This window comes from Dasypus novemcinctus, chromosome 17 (assembly GCF_030445035.2).
Source record: "Dasypus novemcinctus isolate mDasNov1 chromosome 17, mDasNov1.1.hap2, whole genome shotgun sequence".
NCBI lineage: Eukaryota > Metazoa > Chordata > Mammalia > Cingulata > Dasypodidae > Dasypus > Dasypus novemcinctus.
In genome coordinates this window covers 54,439,165-54,456,918 of record NC_080689.1, presented here as the reverse complement: position 1 = coordinate 54,456,918, position 17,754 = coordinate 54,439,165, and the positions used below count along the sequence as shown (strand labels likewise).

The following is a 17,754-nucleotide window of genomic DNA, read 5'->3' as shown; positions in this document are numbered from 1 at the left end:
CTTGCTGCGTCAACTCTCCATGTGTGTGCCCCCACTCCTTGGGCAGGCTGCAATTTTCTCGCATGCAGTGGCTCTCCTTATGGGGCACACTCCTTGTTCGTGGGGCTCCCCTACGCGGGGACACCCCTGCATGGCAGGGTACTCCTTGCACGCATCAGCCCTACACATGGGCCAGCTTCACCACACAGGTCAGGAGGCCCTAGGTTCTAACCTTAGACCCCCCATGTGGTAGGCGGATGCTCTATCCTTTGAGCCAAATCCACGTCCCTGGTATGTATTTTTATTTCAAACATGAAAGCATTAAGAGCTATCACAATCTATTTCTCAAGAGTATAAAACTATTTGATAGCCAATCTGACACTTCCTTTCTTGCAAAAAAAAAACACACACAAAACCAGCATTTCAAAAAATCTAAACCATTTAGATCTGATGTAAAATACAGAAAAAACCATTTACTAAACTACTCATTTTGTACATTTTAATTCTTGAAATTCTTCTCCTAACATTTGGCGACTTAGTTTTCTCATTATGTGCAATAAGACTGTGCTGAAGAAATAGATTTTACCATATATAGTTGCCTCTTCAGAGCACTGTGGTTTAAACTGGCTCCCTTACTTCCCACTGAGTCATCAAATGGTAAGAACATGAATGGAATAATGTTCTTTCAAGCAAAAATGAAGAATAATTCCATCTACATCTGCTCTAAAAGGAACTTTTTCTTCTCAAGAGAAACTGGGATTTATAAAGTCCCATTTGGGTTTGTTTAATTTGTATTTCCCCCTGTGTAATTTTGTCTGACGGTACTGATGTATCCATTAATCTAATTGCATAGTAACTGTTCTGATTTTAGGCCACCTCAATATTCTACTTATTCCAAAACACTTAGGCTGTCAAAAGACCAGCTAACAGAGTGACCAAATTTCCTTCTGGTTTGTTTCTATTGCAAACACTCTCAACTTCAACATATAAATTAACATAAGCCTGATAAAGGAGGCCAAAATCAACTACAAATGTGAATTTATATGAAAATATAGTTATTCTAGCACTATAAACTACTTTGTATCACCGGACAGCAGTAAACCTTGTGCCAACAACACAGCAGGCACCTGGGAAGCCTTCCTGGTTGGTGCTGAACTAGTCACTGCTGATGGATCCACCCAAATTTGGTACAGGATGCACGATGCCAGGGGCAAATTCCTGGGTCTGACTGTTGAAAGGCATCTAAATGTAGTAGAGCAGTGAGAGATTTTCTTCTATCTGGTATTTTCAGTGGCTCTATTTTAGATGGTAGATTTGAATGGTTATAAGGCTACAGATTACTAGAATGAAGTGCATTTTCCTCCACTAGCCCACCCTAAGGAGACACTCATCTAGTTGGGGCCTAGTGAAGAAATGGAGCGGGATCAGCACCTGGCACATTAGGCCTGCCAGAGAGGGCTTTAAAAAATGAGCTTTTCAAATGCCCTATGATTTTAAAACCTGAAGTGTGTAAGGGGCAAATGAAAACACTTTAGCATAGCAACCATTTCCATGAATTAAAAAAAATTAAACCAGAATATCTTTAAGTCTTCCTCTGCATCCTCCCCTCACTCCCTTATCCCTAGTATCACAGGTAACCACTATGAACATTTCTTGTGTATCCCTCCAAAACTTTCATATGTGGATACAAATTTGTGGATGTATGAAGTTCTTTAATAAGGAACACCCACAAAGGTGAAACCATTCTAAAAAGAATTTTTTTTTACTTAACAATACATTTTGGACATATTTCCATAACAGTGGATCCGTCTCCTTGTTTTAAGTATTCTATTTTGTATGGATGCCCCACTATATGATAACACGCTTCATACTCTCATTCATTTCTAACTTGGTTCAGATGAAACTAGTATAGTTATTGCCTGTAAAAGTCCATAATTTCAATCAGGGGCAGTATTATGGCAGTGAATACGAGCTTTTTTCCCTCCCTAAATCCAGTTTCCAAAGTGCTTTGAAATTCAAGTAAAATCTATTTTAATTAATTCATATGCCACATTTACGAAGAGAGGGGAGAAAAATCACAGTATGTTGCAATTCCAAAATCGTTCACTGTTATTTAGGAATAAATGATCACTATACAACTCATAAAAACAAGTTAACATCTACATCTTTTGATCTGCTGACTTTGCTGCCCAAAACACGTTATTTTTTAAATAAAGAGGAGTATTTCAAAGAATATTTTCAAATAATTTCGAAATCGGTGCTTTAATCAAACGTTTGCAATTATTTGCATTTTAGAATCTTTAACTTCCCCCAAGGCCATCATCAGTCTGGAGAATTAACACTTGGGCCTTGCAGGGGTCCTAGAGCTCTCAAGATCACCCTATGGCACGCGCTGCTCCCTACGGGGCTGCAGTTGGGGGCAAATTAGAAACATGCAGAACAAAAAGTAAATGACGCGCTGCCAACGGGCTTCCCCTCGTTTAAACAACCAAAAAACCGCATCTTAAACACTGCGAAAGGGCTGAGACCCACTGCATGAAGCACTTCCCCCTTTTTTTTTTTCTTTAAACCCGTTTCCTGCCTCCAGTTCAGTATCTTCAACCATACAGGAAGAGGAAGGCCTCTGGGTCTTTACACACCGAGGAACGGAGCCCACCTTGGAGCACACAGACTCAGCCTTTTGTCCCCCGCCCCCCACCCACAACCCCCACGTCCCTCAGGGTCCTCTGGTCAAATCGTCCCAGCCCAAGCACGGAAACGGCTCCTATCCGGGCAGCAGGTGGGCGCTCGGTTCAGCGCCGGCTTCGCCCGCCGCCCTGACCCGGAAGGCTCGGGGCTGGCCGGCTCCGGGGAGACCAGGGCCCAGCCCGCGCGCTCCCGCCGCCCGCGCCCCTCCGCTCCGCCGGGCCGAGGGCCCACAGGCGCAGCCCCGGCACTCAGGGCCCGCGCGCTCCCCGCACATCCCCGCCGGGCCTGTGCCCACCGCGGCCTCCGCTCGGCGCTTACCCCGGTGCCGTTGTCGCACACCACCACCTTCCTGCCCTGGCTGTCCATCGTCCGTCCGGGGTAGAGCCGCCGCCGCTGCACAACCTACAGCCGCCGCCGCCCGGCTCTTTTCCTCTTCCTCCTCCGGCCTCTTGGCGGCCCCTCCTTCTGCCCAACTTTCTTCCCCCTACCGGAAGTCGCCACCCGGCCCCGCCCGCCATTTAATAGACGGCTAGTTCTGAGGGGTTAGGGACGCAAGGGAGGAAGCCGCGACTGGCAGCAAAGCGCTCCAATAAAAAACGGGTGAGGGCCGAGGCCCCGCCCGCGGCGCCCAGTTCCGGCTCTGCCGTTCTGGTCGCTACCGGGTTGCCGCCACCCTGTTCTCTTCTTCATCTTGCTCTCCGCGCTTCGCCGGTGGGTAATGGCTGCGGACGAGGCACCCCTTTGGCTTTCATTTCAGGGTGGTCGCAGGACTTGAGGGTGCTGCTGCAGGCTGCGGAAGGCATAGGCAGGGCCACCGGGTCTGGCGCGAATTAGCAGCGGAATGTGGCGGAGGAGGCAGCCGGAAGGGCGGGGAGGGAATCTGGAGGGCTCTGCCGACCCCTACCATTGAAAATGGCCTGGTGTGTCTGCTTCTAAACCTTTTAAGTGAATAGAGCTGGGATAAGCACATATACACGCAGACTTATCATATATATATATGTATTATGTATGTATCCTGTCTATATATCTATAATCTATCACATGTAAGATATTTATCCTGGGTTTATAGCGATACCTCCAATTCCAGGCCAACCCTTCTTTGCCCATCTTGCTCCACAGTAAACTGAGCGAGAGTTGGTGAGTACCTTTCCAGCCTCATTTCCCACCATTTTTCTTATTCCAGCAGCACCATGGTACTTCACACCGATTTGGTATTTGCACATATTTGAACCCACAATTAAGGCTTCGGAATCAAACAAAACCTCATATCATAATATCTACTTCCAAGGGTGGTAGTGAGGATAAAATTCTGTGTCTATGTTCATTCAATAGTGGCTATTTATTAAATCCATACTTTTGAACATGTAATACTATCTAATGCCTCCATATTTTTTAAATCAACGGGCAGACTTACATTCATTCTCTAAGACCCAAGTGGTCACATCTACGACCTCAAGATGTTTTTTACACCCTTTTTTTTTCTCACTATTATTTTACCATGGATATATGAGTATGCTTATTATGTTCATTACACACAACAAATACTTACTGGATGAGTGACTTAAAATTCATCTAGAAAAATGCCATCGCTTTAGAGATGTGAAAACAAGAATTGTCCCTTCCACATGGCTATCCAACATGAACAACAACTAGAATAAAATTTGGATCATGAATCCCCAGTCCAGTATTTTTTCCGTAATACCAGACTGTCTACCAGTTTTCACTTTGTTCTTTTATTAGATCAGTGGTTTTCAGACTCTTTTAAAGGAAAAAATACTTTATTCATATCTAATCTTATATGAGACCCCAACATATAAAATAGATAAATGTAAAGTTGCCATAGTTGTAGCTGGAAGTTTGAGAGCTAGGATGGAGTAGGAGACAGGGGAATATGTCTTCCCTTCTCCTGCTTCAGTAGCTTTTGAGGTACCTCAGTGGGTTGATCAGCTTGAAAAACATTGCATCAGTTAAAAAATCCCTTAAGTATGGAGTCCACATGTTCCTCTTAGGGTCCCAGTGCTTACCACAGTAAATTAAACTCGAGCATTTCTGTGTCCTTTTACTTCTCTTTATTGAATAAAATGGATTACTAATTGATACTTTCTTTGAAATAACATTTGTTGTATTCTTCTGATAATAAATTATACCTGCTCTCAGCATGTGCAGTAGGGTTACTCTGCTCCCTCCAGGACCAGGGATCCTCAGTGGGAGTGTGGGATGGCTGGGAAGAGGCCAGCCAGTAGTACCCCATGGAACCTACCGCTTTTAGCTAGCCTCTTCCTTGATTCGGCACTCACCCTGTTCTTGCAATCCTGTAACTGTTTTCTAGCGCCCTGAGAAATGTTTCTGCCAGTTCTTGATAGTTGTTCAAAGCTTCAGTGGGGGCCTGGAAACCTGAGGCATCTCACTCAGCCACCTTGGTCAGCGCAGGAACTCTATACAATGGAATATTATTCGGGAATTAAAAGGAAGAAACAACCAATACATACTACAGCATGAATGAACCTGAAAAACTTGTCAGATGCAAAAGGGCACATATTATGTGGTTCCCTTTATACGAAATTTCTATAAAGGAAAATTTGCAGATACAGAAAGAAGATAAATGGTTGCCAGGGACTGGGGGAGCAGGGTTTGACTTGAACTTTCTGGGGCAATGGAAATGTTCTCATATTAGATTTTGGTGTTGTTGCACAACTATGAGTTTACTAAAAATCGTCAAGTTGATACCTATTTTATAGGTAAATTTTATGATAGGTATACATAACTTCAACAAAGTTGTTTTTAAAAAAATTAAGTTACTTGCCCAAATTTACCAACACTAATGTAGCAGAACCAAGGTTAGGTACAAGTGTGCCTGAACTCCAAAGCCTGAGCTCTGATTTTTTGGGGATTTTGGAAACTCCAAATCTGTCATGAAAACCTGAAGCCTCAGTTGGAATCCCCAATTTGTGGATGACTTTCTTGGAAGTATTCTACTTTCTCACATGGGCCTGATTTATTTTCTGTGCTTGAATGGAAATTTGATTATATTTTTATGAGCATAGAGTAGTACAATGGCTGTTAAAACAGACTCATATTTTTATAGGTATATATCATATTTGAAATTGAGAAGGAAAACAGTGTCTATTAGTAAATTAACGTAACATAATAATAAAAAAAAACCTTTGTTCTCCAGAATTTAGAGTGTATATAGGAATGATATACTTGGATTCAATGAAAAAAGCAGTTATTGTGTCTGTGATGGCTAATGAGCATGGAGGCACCTTGGGAATGTTTAGGGTATCACTCCAGAGATATACACTCATTTTAGAAACTGATAGTGTTACCGTGTATATATTATGCCTTATTCTGTACCCAAAGAATTCAGGAAGGGGACATAGATATGATTTATTTCATTCTACTTTTCTAATTGTTTGATTTTAAAATCAATAAGCCAAAAAGTTTGTAATTATGCCCAAAAAGTACTTCTTTATCTTGTCAGCTATCTGAACTCTATCAAAGTTATTCTCATTTATGTTGTTAAGTATGTGTTTATATTAGCTGTTTTCTTCGCTAGGCTGCTGAAAGCAGATACCATGAAATGGGTTAGCTTAACAATGGGACTTTATTAGCTTACAGTTTTGAGGCTGAGAAAAATGTCCAAATCAACACATCATCACGGTGATGCTTTCTTCTTGAAGACTGACCACTGGTGATCCTTGACTCCTCTGCCACATGGCAAGGCACATGGCGGTGTCTGCTGGTCTCTCCTGTCTCGTCTGGGTTTTGTTGATTTCACCTTCTTGTTTCCAAGATGTACATGTATTCATTCCATATATAAAGAACTCCAGGGAAGCGAACTTAGCCCAATGGATAGAGTGTCCGCCTACCACATGGGAGGTCTATGGTACAAACCCCGGGTTTCCTTGACCTGTGTGGAGCTGGCCCATGTGCAGTGCTGATGTACGCAAGGAGTGCCGTGCCACGCAGGGGTGCCCCCCACATAGGGGAGCCCCACGTGCAAGGAGTGCGCCCTGTAAGGAGAGCTGCCCAGCGTGAAAGAAAGTGCAGCCTGCCCAGGAATGGCGCCGCACACATGGAGAGCTGACACAACAAGATGACGCAACAAAAAGAAACACAGATTCCCGGTGCTGCTGATAAGGATAGAAGCGGTCACAGAAGAACACACAGTGAATGGAAACAGAGAGCAGACAACTGGGGGGTGGGGGGAAGAAGGGGAAAAGAAGGGGGGCAGAAATAAATAAAAAATAAATCTTTAAAAAAATAAATAAAAAATAAAAGAAAAACAACTCCAGTAAAGGATTGAGACACATGCTGAATAAGGTGGGCCACACCTTAATTGAAGTAGCCTTCCCAAAAGACCTTTTTTTAAAAAAAAAGATTTATTTTTATTCCACCCTGGCTTGTCTGTTCTCTTTGTCCATTCACTGAGTGTTTTTCTGTGTCTGCTTGTATTGTCATTAGGTAGCTCCAGGAACCGAGTGGGAGAGGCAATCATTCTCTTGTGCCACCTCAGCTCCCTGGTCTGCTACGTCTCTTATTCTCTCTCCTCTGTCTCTTTTTTTTTTTTTTTAAGATTTATTTTAGGTGGCGGACTTGGCCCAGTGGTTAGGGCATCCATCTACCACATGGGAGGTCCACGGTTCAAACCCCGGGCCTCCTTGACCCGTGTGCAGCTGGCCCACGTGCAGTGCTGATGCACGCAAGGAGTGCCCTGCTACGCAGGGGTGTCCCCCGCGTAGGGGAGCCCCACGCGCAAGGAATGCGCCCTGTAAGTAGAGCCGCCCAGCGCGAAAGAAAGTGCATCCTGCCCAAGAATGGTGCCGCACACACGGAGAGCTGACACAACAAGATGCCGCAACAAAAGAAACACAGATTCCTGTGCCGCTGACAACAACAGAAGCGGACAAAGAAGACGCAGCAAAAAGACACAGAAAACAGACAACCGGGGTGGGGGGGAAGGGGAGAGAAATAAATAAATCTTTGAAAAAAAAGATATTTATTTTTCTCCCCTTCCCCCCAGTTGTCTGCTCTCTGTGTTCATTTGCTGTGTGCTCTTCTGTGTCCGCTTGCGTTCTTGTCATGCGGTACCAGGAAACTCGCTTTTTTTGTTGTGTCATCTTGCTACGTCAGCTCTTTGTGTGTGTGGTGCCACTGCTGGGCAGGCTGTGCTTTTTTCCCACAGGGCAGCTCTCTGTGCGGGGCACACTCCTTGAGTATGGGGCACCCCCACACGGGGGATACCCTGCGTAGTATGGCACTCCTTGCATACGGCAGCACCGCGCATGGGCCAGCTCACCACACGGGTCACAAGGCCCTGGGTATCGAACCCTGGACCTTCCACATGGTAGGTGGGCACTCTATCAGTTGAGCCACAACCACTTCCCTCTGTGTGTGTTTTTGTTGCATCATCTTGTTGCGCCTGCTCTCCGCATTGACAGGCACTCCTACTCAGGGCAGCACTTCCATGCGGGCTGGCACTCCACGTGGGCCAGCTCCCCGTGCAGGCCAGCTTGCCTTCACTAGGAGGCCCTGGGCATCGAACCCTGGACCTCCTGTACTTTAGATAGGAGCCAAACTGCTTGAGGCACATGTTTCCCCCAGAAAACCTCTTGATTAGACTTAGGTTCAATTATTTTGGCAAGAATTCATAGGCAATTGGATATAAATCTTGCATCATATTTAGAGAAACATCATCTGTCTTTACCTCACGTTTAGGAATGTTAAAATTAATCAGTGGAGAGAGACACAGAAAAATAACAAGAACTCACTTCTATACCAGAAAAATAACTAGAGGACCAGCAGAAACAACCTGGGAAAATTTTTTCCCTAAGGCTTAATATAAGGGGAAGGCTGGACACCACCCAGATGAGAGACAGGGAAAGGAAAAGAATCTCAACAGAAAGAGTAGAAGCTGAAGCTGAGCTGCTGGTGCCCTTCCCCCCACCCTCCAAGGAGAGAGCTTGGAATTCTGCCTCTGGCCCATGGCCAGAAGGGGCTGCAAGCATCCACCTCCCCAGGAAACAGGAGAGAATGAAAGGCAGCCTCAGGTTGATTCAGCTTTTGGCCAACAAATTTGGTCCACTGTGTCCCACAAGCCCTTCCAGGCCAGGGGGCGCCACTCCATTGTTTGCTTGGGAACCGAGATCCGACTCCCACAAACACCCTCCCTACTGATCACGACTAGTTGTCGAGGACTCGGGGGATTGGAGGTATTTCCTACCCAGGAAAATGGCTGGGGCCTGCTGACTGAGGTTGGAGAACTGTCTCTAAGAAGTTTGATCTGCGAGACTCTGAGTGGCCTTGAGGCAGGATCCTCTGTCACACTGTTCTGGTCCATGTTGCAGGGAGCACACTCTGACCAGGGTTTGAACTGAGATGGCTGCCAGAGTGCCCCATGTGTGATGGACCATGAAAGGTGATGTGAGGCAATTAAAAGTTAATAAAAGGGGAGCAGAGGTGGCTCAGGATTGGGTGCCTCCTTCCCACATGGGATGGTCCTGGGTTCAGTTCTGGGTGCCTCCTAAAAAAGGGAAATGAAGATGAGCAGACACTGAGTGCAAAAAAATGAGGTGGGGGTGGGGGGAGAAATAAATCTTTCAGACAAAAAAGTCAATGAGATAGGCTTTCACTGGCCTTTACAAACTCCCTCCCAAAAGCCCTTAGTAGCAGGTCTGCAACCCATTACTGGGTCTGTCACTTGGATGTGAGCAACTAAACAGAGACAATCCTAAAGACCTAGAACAGGTTGAACCAAGAATCAAAGAATGGCATAATACCCCTCCTTCCACTAAATCCCTACGCAAGACAGAAAGATTGAGCATCAGCATGAACTCACCATCATAATTAGATGCCTAGACATCAGCAAAAAATTACAAGCCATACTAAGAAAATGGAAGAAATGCTCCAAGCAAATGAATATATCAAAGCTCCAGATGAGACACAGGATTTGAGACAACTAATCGACAAGTTTCATGCAGCCCTCCTAAATCAAATCAGTGAGTTGAAAGACAATATGACTGAGGAGTAAAGGACATCAAGAAGACACTAGGTGAACACAAGGATTTGAAAACTTGAATAGAAAATTAACATAGCTTTGGGAATGAAAGACACAATAGGTGAGATCAAAAACATATAAGTGAGGGAAGTAGATGTGACTCAAGCAGCTGGGCAATCACCTACCACATGGAAGGTCCCAAGTTCAGTTCCCGGTGCCTCCTAAAGAAGACAAACAAGACAGCAAGCTGACGCAACGGGCTGGCATGGTGAGCTGATGCAACAAGATGATGTAGCAAGATGATACAACGAAGAGACACAGCGAGAAAGCACAATGAGAGACACAACAAGCAGGGGGCTCAAGTGGCTCAAGTGACTGGGTGCCTCCCTCCCACTTGGGAGGACCCGGGTTTGTTTCCCAGTGCCTTCTAAAAAGAAGATGAACAGAGAGCAGGCAGCAAGTGCAAACAAAGAGGGAGGGTGGAGAAATAAATAAAACAAATCTTTAAAAAAAAAAAAACCACACACAGGAGCAGAAAAAAACAAAAACAAAAAACCCAGGGAAGCAGATTTGGCTCACCTGATAGAGCATCCGCCTACCACATGGGAGATCCTGGGTTCAAACCCAGGGCCTCCTGATCGGTGTGGTAAGCTGGCCCACACTCAGTGCTGATGCGCGCAAGGAGTGCCGTGCCACGCAGGGGTGCCCCCCACATATGGGAGCCCCATGCACAAGGAGTGCACCCCATATAGAGAGCCACCCTGCGTGAAAAAAGTACAACTTGCTCAGGAGTGGCGCCATACACACAAAGAGCTGACTAAGCAAGATGATGCAACAAAAAAGAGACACAGATTCCCAGAGCTGCTGACAAGAATGCAAGCGGACACAAAATAACACACAGCAAATGAACACAGAGGGCAGACAACTTGGGGGCAGGATGGGGAGAGAAATAAATAAAAAAGAAATTTTTAAAAAACAAAACAAAACACATAAGTGGGCTTCACAATCCCCAAATCCTCAAGACTGATGAATGAACAAATATAATGAGGAAATGCACCATGGATAAAAGTAGATGTATTATTCCAGTGACAGAAGAACTTGTAAGATTGATATAAAGACCGTGGTCACCAGAGGTTCTGAGTTAAGGGAGAGGGAAAATAGGTGTAATGGGGCATTTTGGAGAATTGGAATCGTTATACATGACATTGCAATGACAGATACAGGCTATTATACATTTTGTCAAAACCTATAAAATTGTGCAGTAATCCATAATGTAAACTATAGACCATGGCTAGTAGCAATGCTTCAATTTGTGTTCATCAATTTTAACCACACTAATGAAAGTTGTTGTTAATGGAGGAAGTGTGTGGGGGCAGTTATTTGGGAATCCCCTATATTTTCAATGTAACATTTATGTAATCTAAAACTACTTTAAAAATAAAGGAAAAAAAACACATTAGAAGCATACAATAGCAGACTCAAATGATAGAAGAAAAAATAAGCGATACAGACAGAACAGCTAAATGGAAGAGAGAAAAGAATGGAAAAATTGAACAGGGGCTCAGGAAGTTGAATGATAACATGAAGTGCAAGACACGGGAGTTCCAGAAGAAGAAAAGGGAAAAGGGTCAGAAAAACTATTTGGGGAAATAATGGCTCAAAATTTTCCAACTCTCATGAAAGAAAAGCATTTCATGTCCAAGAAGCACAGTAAACCCCAATCAGAATAAATAGTGAATAGACCTACTCCAAGACACAGAATATCAAACACCAAAGATAAAGAGAAATTTCTAAGGGCAGGAAGGGAGAAGTAAACCATCATACACAAGGGACACCCAGTAAGATTTAGTGTGGATTTCTCATCAGAAACCATGGATGTGAGAAGACAATGGTATGATATAACTAGGATACTGAAAGAGAAAAATTGCCAGTTGAGAATTCTTTATTCTGCAAAATTGTCCTTCAAATGTGAAGGTGAGTTTAAAATGTACACAAACAGAAACTAAGAGAGTTCATAAAGAAGAATCCACCTCGCAGGAAACATTAAAGGGTGCCTTTTAGTCCAAAAGAATAAGTCAGGTGAGAGAGGCTTGGAGGAGAGTGTAGAAGAGAGGACTAGGAAACGGACTTGGCCCAGTGGTTAGGGCGACCGTCTACCACATGGGAGGTCCGCGGTTCAAACCCCAGGTCTCCTTGACCCGTGTGGAGCTGGCCCATGCGCAGTGCTGATGCGTGCAAGGAGTGCCGTGCCACACAGGGGTGTCCCCCGCGTAGGGGAGCCCCACGCGCAAGGAGTGCGCCCCTAAGGAGAGACCCCAGCGCGAAAAGGAAGTGCAGCCTGCCCAGGAATGGTGCCGCCCACACTTGACCTGCCGCTGACGACAACAGAAGCGGACAAAGAAACAAGACAAGACGCAGCAAAATAGACACAGAGAACAGACAACCGGGGGAGGGGAGGGAATTAAATAAATAAATAAGTCTTTAAAAAAAAAAGAGAGGACTAGCAGAATAACAAAATAAGGTATAACATGAAAGTCATAGAATAAAATAGTGGAAGTAAAGAATGCATTAAGTGCATAAAGATATGCACTTTGCCTGGGAAATGCACTATTGATAAGATCATCAATTCAGGCCCTCAGTTTTCTGGATCACTAGATTACAATGTAGTATATAGTTTATATTACAAGGGATTTATTTATCTGGATGTCTCAATATCTGATGACAGTTGTATAGCAGTTCCTCTTCTTGAAGGTTTTATAATGAATCGAGTGAAAGCTGATTATTTCGAAACTCTACTCTATAAAATGTTTGTTTCAATAGATGAGCACACTCATGTTGCAGAGCTTCAGATGTCCTTGAGACAAACTTATCCCTGGTTAAGAATGCCGTTTCAATGTATTGCCAATGGCGCTTTGCACATTAGAAGGGACAAGTAAGAATTTGGATGAACTTCACTCATCATGAAGCAATGTTCCATCTATAAACAGATTAAGAGTACTTTAGAGCCACAAAAGATGTGCCTATCATGGGATGATGGTGAAAGTAGGAGTCCTGTATAAGAAGCTTCATTGGCTACTGATACTGATATAAATATTCAAGAAGTCCAGCTGACAGTGTAAGCAGTTTGTCTGTCTACCGGATATACAAAGCATATAGCATTCCTATTTGATTCAACTCTTACTGCCTTTTAAAAAAATTTTTATTTTTTAATTTTATTATTTTTTAATTTTTAAAAAAGATTTATTTTATTTATTTTTCTCCCCTCCCCCACCCACCCCAGTTGTCTGTTCTCTGTGTCCATTTGCTGCATGTTCTTGTTTTTGTCCACCTCTGTTGTTGTCAGCAGCACAGGAATCTGTGTTTCTTTTTTGTTGCATCATCTTGCTGTGTCAACTCTCCGTGTGTGCGGCGCCATTCCTGGGCAGGCTGCACTTTCTTTCGCGCTGGGCGGCTCTCCTTACAGGGCACACTCCTTGGACGTGGGGCTCCCCTATGTGGGGGGACAGCTTTCTGTCTCTGGACAGCTTTCTTGTAGAACTAGAAAATGTTCAAAGCACTGGTGCAGAAGAAGCACAGAGGTATTTTGATCATGCACTTACTCTGAGAAATACAAAAGTGTTTCTGCATCATACTAAAGATCTAGTTGCACAAACTGCACAGCCAGACTAACCCAATTATGGTTTTCCTCTGGATCTCTGTGAAAGCCTTATTTGTTTGGATCCTGCAACTCACACAAAATTCTAAACAAAAATTACTGTTCGTTTCCATGGCTCCTGTCACCATTGAAATCCGGCCCATCAACAGCTGCACCCCTCAGCTATCCCAGAAGTCAGTTCTGTCTGGTTTAAACTGAACATTTATCATGTCACTGGGCAAGCGCTACCATCTCTACAACTGTCCAAAGGTACATGATTTTAAAAACTGCCCGCGGCAGCGGACTTGGCCAGTGGTTAGGGTGTCCGTCTACCACATGAGAGGTCCATGGTTCACACCCCGGGCCTCCTTGACCCATGTGGAGCTGGCCCATGCTCAGCGCTGATGCGTTCAAGGAGTGCCCTGCCATGCAGGGGTATCCCTGTGTAGGGGAGCCCCACGCGCAAGGAGAGCGCCCCGTAAGGAGAGCCGCCCAGCGCGAAAGAAAGTGCAGCCTGCCCAGGAATGGCGCCCCACACACAAAGCTGACACAACCAAGTGACACAACAAAAAGAAACACAGATTCCCGTGCTGCTGACAACAACAGACGCAGACAAAGAAGACGCAGCAAATAGACGCAGAGAATAGACAACAGGGTGGGGGCAGGGAGGCGGGGGGGGGGGTGGATAAATAAATAAATAAATCTTTTTTAAAAACCTGCCAGATATATTCCAGGATTATGACCAATTACTAATAACATCTTGGGTCATGATCCTGGAGTAGTCCCTATTTCAAATGTGCTCACAATGTGTAATGATGCTTTAACACATTCAGCAGTTTTAATTTGGTGATATGGTTTGCATGGGATAGAAGAAACTGTCCATATACCATTTCCAGCTGCTGAAACTGAACTACAAGGATAGTTTACTCGTGTCAATGTGGGTGTTCATAAAGCATTGCACATAATTAATGAACGAAGTGGACTTGCAGCATTTCTGTGGGTATATCACCATGTTGAATGCTTTTAGTAAACTTGGAAACAAAACTCAGTGATGCCTCCAATGAGAGAAGGGAACCTGATTTAGCTTCTGGCTGGGAGGTAAAAGGGAGCACAGAGTTATTTGAAATGGGCTTGAGGAAGCAAGTATGTATTCAACAGAAGCAAAACTGTTACCAAATTGAAGGAGATTGGGTTCCTCTTGTTTTGTGCTTTGGAATTCCACTGTTTAGTTCTGAATTAAACTGGAACGTATACAGAAAAATTGTTACACATGGCCTTTGCAGAAAAGTGAGCCTTCAAAACCTTTTACATTCCAGTAGAAAACTTTCTCTGGAAGTCCTTAACTTTGTTCACTCATTCCAGGAAGGTGCTTCAACATTGGACATTCACACAGAGGCCAGTTTTTCCAGTTTGCTTTCACAGTTATGTTATTGCTGATATGGGACTTCCGCTTCCTGCAAAGAACTTAATATTTAAAGACGCTTGTTATCAGAATGGAGTGGACATCACCTTCCTCATTTCTTATTGCTAATCTCCATTTGCAATAATTTGTTTACACCATTTGTCATTCCCACACTCTGCCTTTTTTCTTTCTTGGCATTCACTTTATAGTGCCAGCCTCTAAAAAACATCCTGCTCCTGCAGTGCAATCCATGCTTAAATAAGGTTAAAAGTTTGGGGAACATGTTAATGCTTTCCGAAGTTTTGCTCGTTATTCCACATCCTGATGTAACAAAGAGCTTTTCAGCAGCCAGCACTGTATTTTTTACCTTGAAACAATCTGCATTTCTTTTTTTTTTTTTAAAGATTTATTTATTTATTTAATTTCCCCCCCTCCCCTGGTTGTCTGTTCTTGGTGTCTATTTGCTGCGTCTTGTTTCTTTGTCCACTTCTGTTGTCATCAGTGGCAAGGGAAGTGTGTGCGGCGCCATTCCTGGGCAGGCTGCACTTTCTTTTCACGCTGGGCGGCTTTCCTCACGGGCGCACTCCTTGCGCGTGGGGCTCCCCTACGCGGGGGACACCCCTGTGTGGCACGGCACTCCTTGCGCGCATCAGCACTGCGCATGGGCCAGCTCCACACGGGTCAAGGAGGCCCGGGGTTTGAATCGCGGACCTCCCATATGGTAGACGGACGCCCTAACCACTGGGCCAAAGTCCGTTTCCCTGCATTTCTTTTGTAAAACTGAGGCTATACTTTATAGGCTCTATGATGACTGTTGTTTATATGCAGTCATTGAATATTGCAACAGTAATTTTATATGTTAGCTTACCAAACATCAATCTTGATTTTTATATTTTGTTACCTACACTTTAGAGGATCATGGGAAGACATGGAACTCTTCCTCTTAAAAGGCTTCTTGGTACTGAAAGCAGCCAAACTGTAAAACAATAAACATCCATTCCTAAGAAATGATATAATGGGGCATAAAGTATTCCTGTGGATGTCTGCAAATTATATCAGTTGAACCTTGTTGAAGGTATGTAAATCAGCATATTTATATATATAACTTAACCTTGATTTATAAAGTCTTAGCTCAGACTGTAATGACTCATTGACATCTCATAGGAAGCTTTGGAAAACATTCTATTATTAAACAATGTTTATATGTGGATTTCGGTTGTCACTCACTTTGTACTTTATATTTTCATGGAGTCTTTATGAGAAAATAGAGTTTTCCACTCTAGTATCTGTCGGCTGCTGCATGTTTTCACCCAGATTTTATTTTTTGTTTAACAGCTGCACCGATGAATTGTTTTGAAATTGAATTCGATGGTTTCAAGCCAAAGATTGTGATTTTAGATTAGAGTTACATATTAGAAGCATTAAGGCTGTGTCTTCTGATCAAAATATTCTAGTTGCAAGTATACTTTGAAAATGATCAGAAACTGAATAATTTCAAAGTGTTTCTTGTCATCGATTCTTTTAGTATCGCAAATGTTAATTAGAATAATTGGAAACACTTTAGATTTTTCAATTTCCTTCCTTAGGAAGTTTGTGTAGTGTTAGTGTAACTTAGTTCCTCTAGAGGGTAATAATTTATTAGTTTAAACTGTAACCAAATTAACTTGTCAACTAACATATATTAAAAACACTTAAAGCCGGAGCAGATGTGGCTCAAGTGGTCGAGCACCTGCTTCCCACATGGGAGGTAGCAGATTCGGTCCCCAGAGTCTCCTAAAAAAAACAAAAAAAACAACAACAGGCAAGCAAATGAAAAGACCAACTTGGGGGAACCGATGTGGTTCTGTGGTTGAGCGCTGGCTTTCCACATACAAAGTCCAGGTTATGATGACTGTTGTTTATATGCAGTCACTATGAATATTGCAACAGTAATTTTCTATGTTAGCTTACACATCAAAAACACCAGCACCTCAAAACACCAAACCAAAACAAACCAAACAAAAGAACCCTTAAAGCATTAGAAGATTTGGGAATGCTATAATGTAAACATTTTTGCTGGTACTTTTTTTGTTACTCATAGAACTATTTGTGTATTTAATATATTTCTGGAAATAAATACCTTTCTTAAAACTAGTAATATAATCATGCATTCAATACCTTGGCCATTCTATAGAATTGAGTATGAGTTAGAAACCAAGTATATGTTATAAATCTTTGTCTATAAAAGGAAAATAAATACTAATATTAAAGTCATATCTATGGCTGTGAATCCTTCATTTATTTTTCCAATAATTGATAGTGTACATTCCTAGGGCTATTAGGTTATGTATAACTTATTGTATTAGTCAGTCAAAGGGGTGCTGATGCAAAATATGAGAGACTGGTTGGTTTTGTTATTTTTTTAATCCCCTCCTTTGCGGCTTTTTTTTTTTGCATGCTGTCTGCTCTCTGTGTCCACTCATTGTATGCTCTTCCACGTCTGTATTTATTTATTTTTGTTTCCCCTCCCCCATTGTGGCTTGTTTGCTGTCTGCTCTCAGTGTCTATTCACTGCAGGCTCTTCTGTGTTCTCGCTTGTCTCCCTTCTTTTTGTTTTGTCATCTTGCCGAGTTGGCGTTCTGCAGTGTGCTGGCCAGCCTGCCTTCACAAGGAGGCCCTGGGACGTGAACCGGGGGCCTGCCATATGGTAGATGGGAGCTCATCTGATCGAGCCACAGCCACTTCCCTGGTTGGTTTTCATAAAGGGTATTTATTTGGGGTAGGAGCTTACAGATACCAGCCCATAAAGCATAAGTTACTTCCCTCACCAAAGTCTATTTTCATGTGTTGGAGCAAGATGGCTGCTAACATCAGCAAGAGTTCAGGTTTCCTGGGTTCCTCCCTTCCAGGGTCTTGCTTCTTTCTGGTTTCAGGTCCTCTGGTTTCTCCACAAAGTGAGCTGTACACTATGAGGCTCTCTAGGCTTTGCCTCTCTTCACAAGGTCAGCTGTAGACTATCAGGCAAAAGGCTCTGTCTTTCTCCCTGGGGTTTCTGCTGTGTCTAAGGAGCCATCT

General features: G+C 43.5%; 1 protein-coding gene and 1 pseudogene across 1 annotated transcript in view; one reads left to right on the top strand and one right to left on the bottom strand.

Annotated features, from left to right (window-relative positions):
- The window catches only part of ACTR2 (actin related protein 2), a 35,768-nt gene extending 32,256 nt beyond the window's left edge, over positions 1 to 3,512 (bottom strand). Inside the window, exon 1 of the mRNA XM_004470968.5 lies at positions 2,986 to 3,512. Within this exon, the coding sequence (XP_004471025.1) occupies positions 2,986 to 3,033 (48 nt within the window). The 5' untranslated portion in view covers positions 3,034 to 3,512. The remainder of the gene's footprint in view (positions 1 to 2,985) is intronic.
- A 5,139-nt stretch (positions 3,513 to 8,651) lies between these two features.
- On the top strand, positions 8,652 to 14,803 carry LOC101440235 (protein FAM91A1-like; annotated as a pseudogene).
- Positions 14,804 to 17,754: the final 2,951 nt, after the last annotated feature.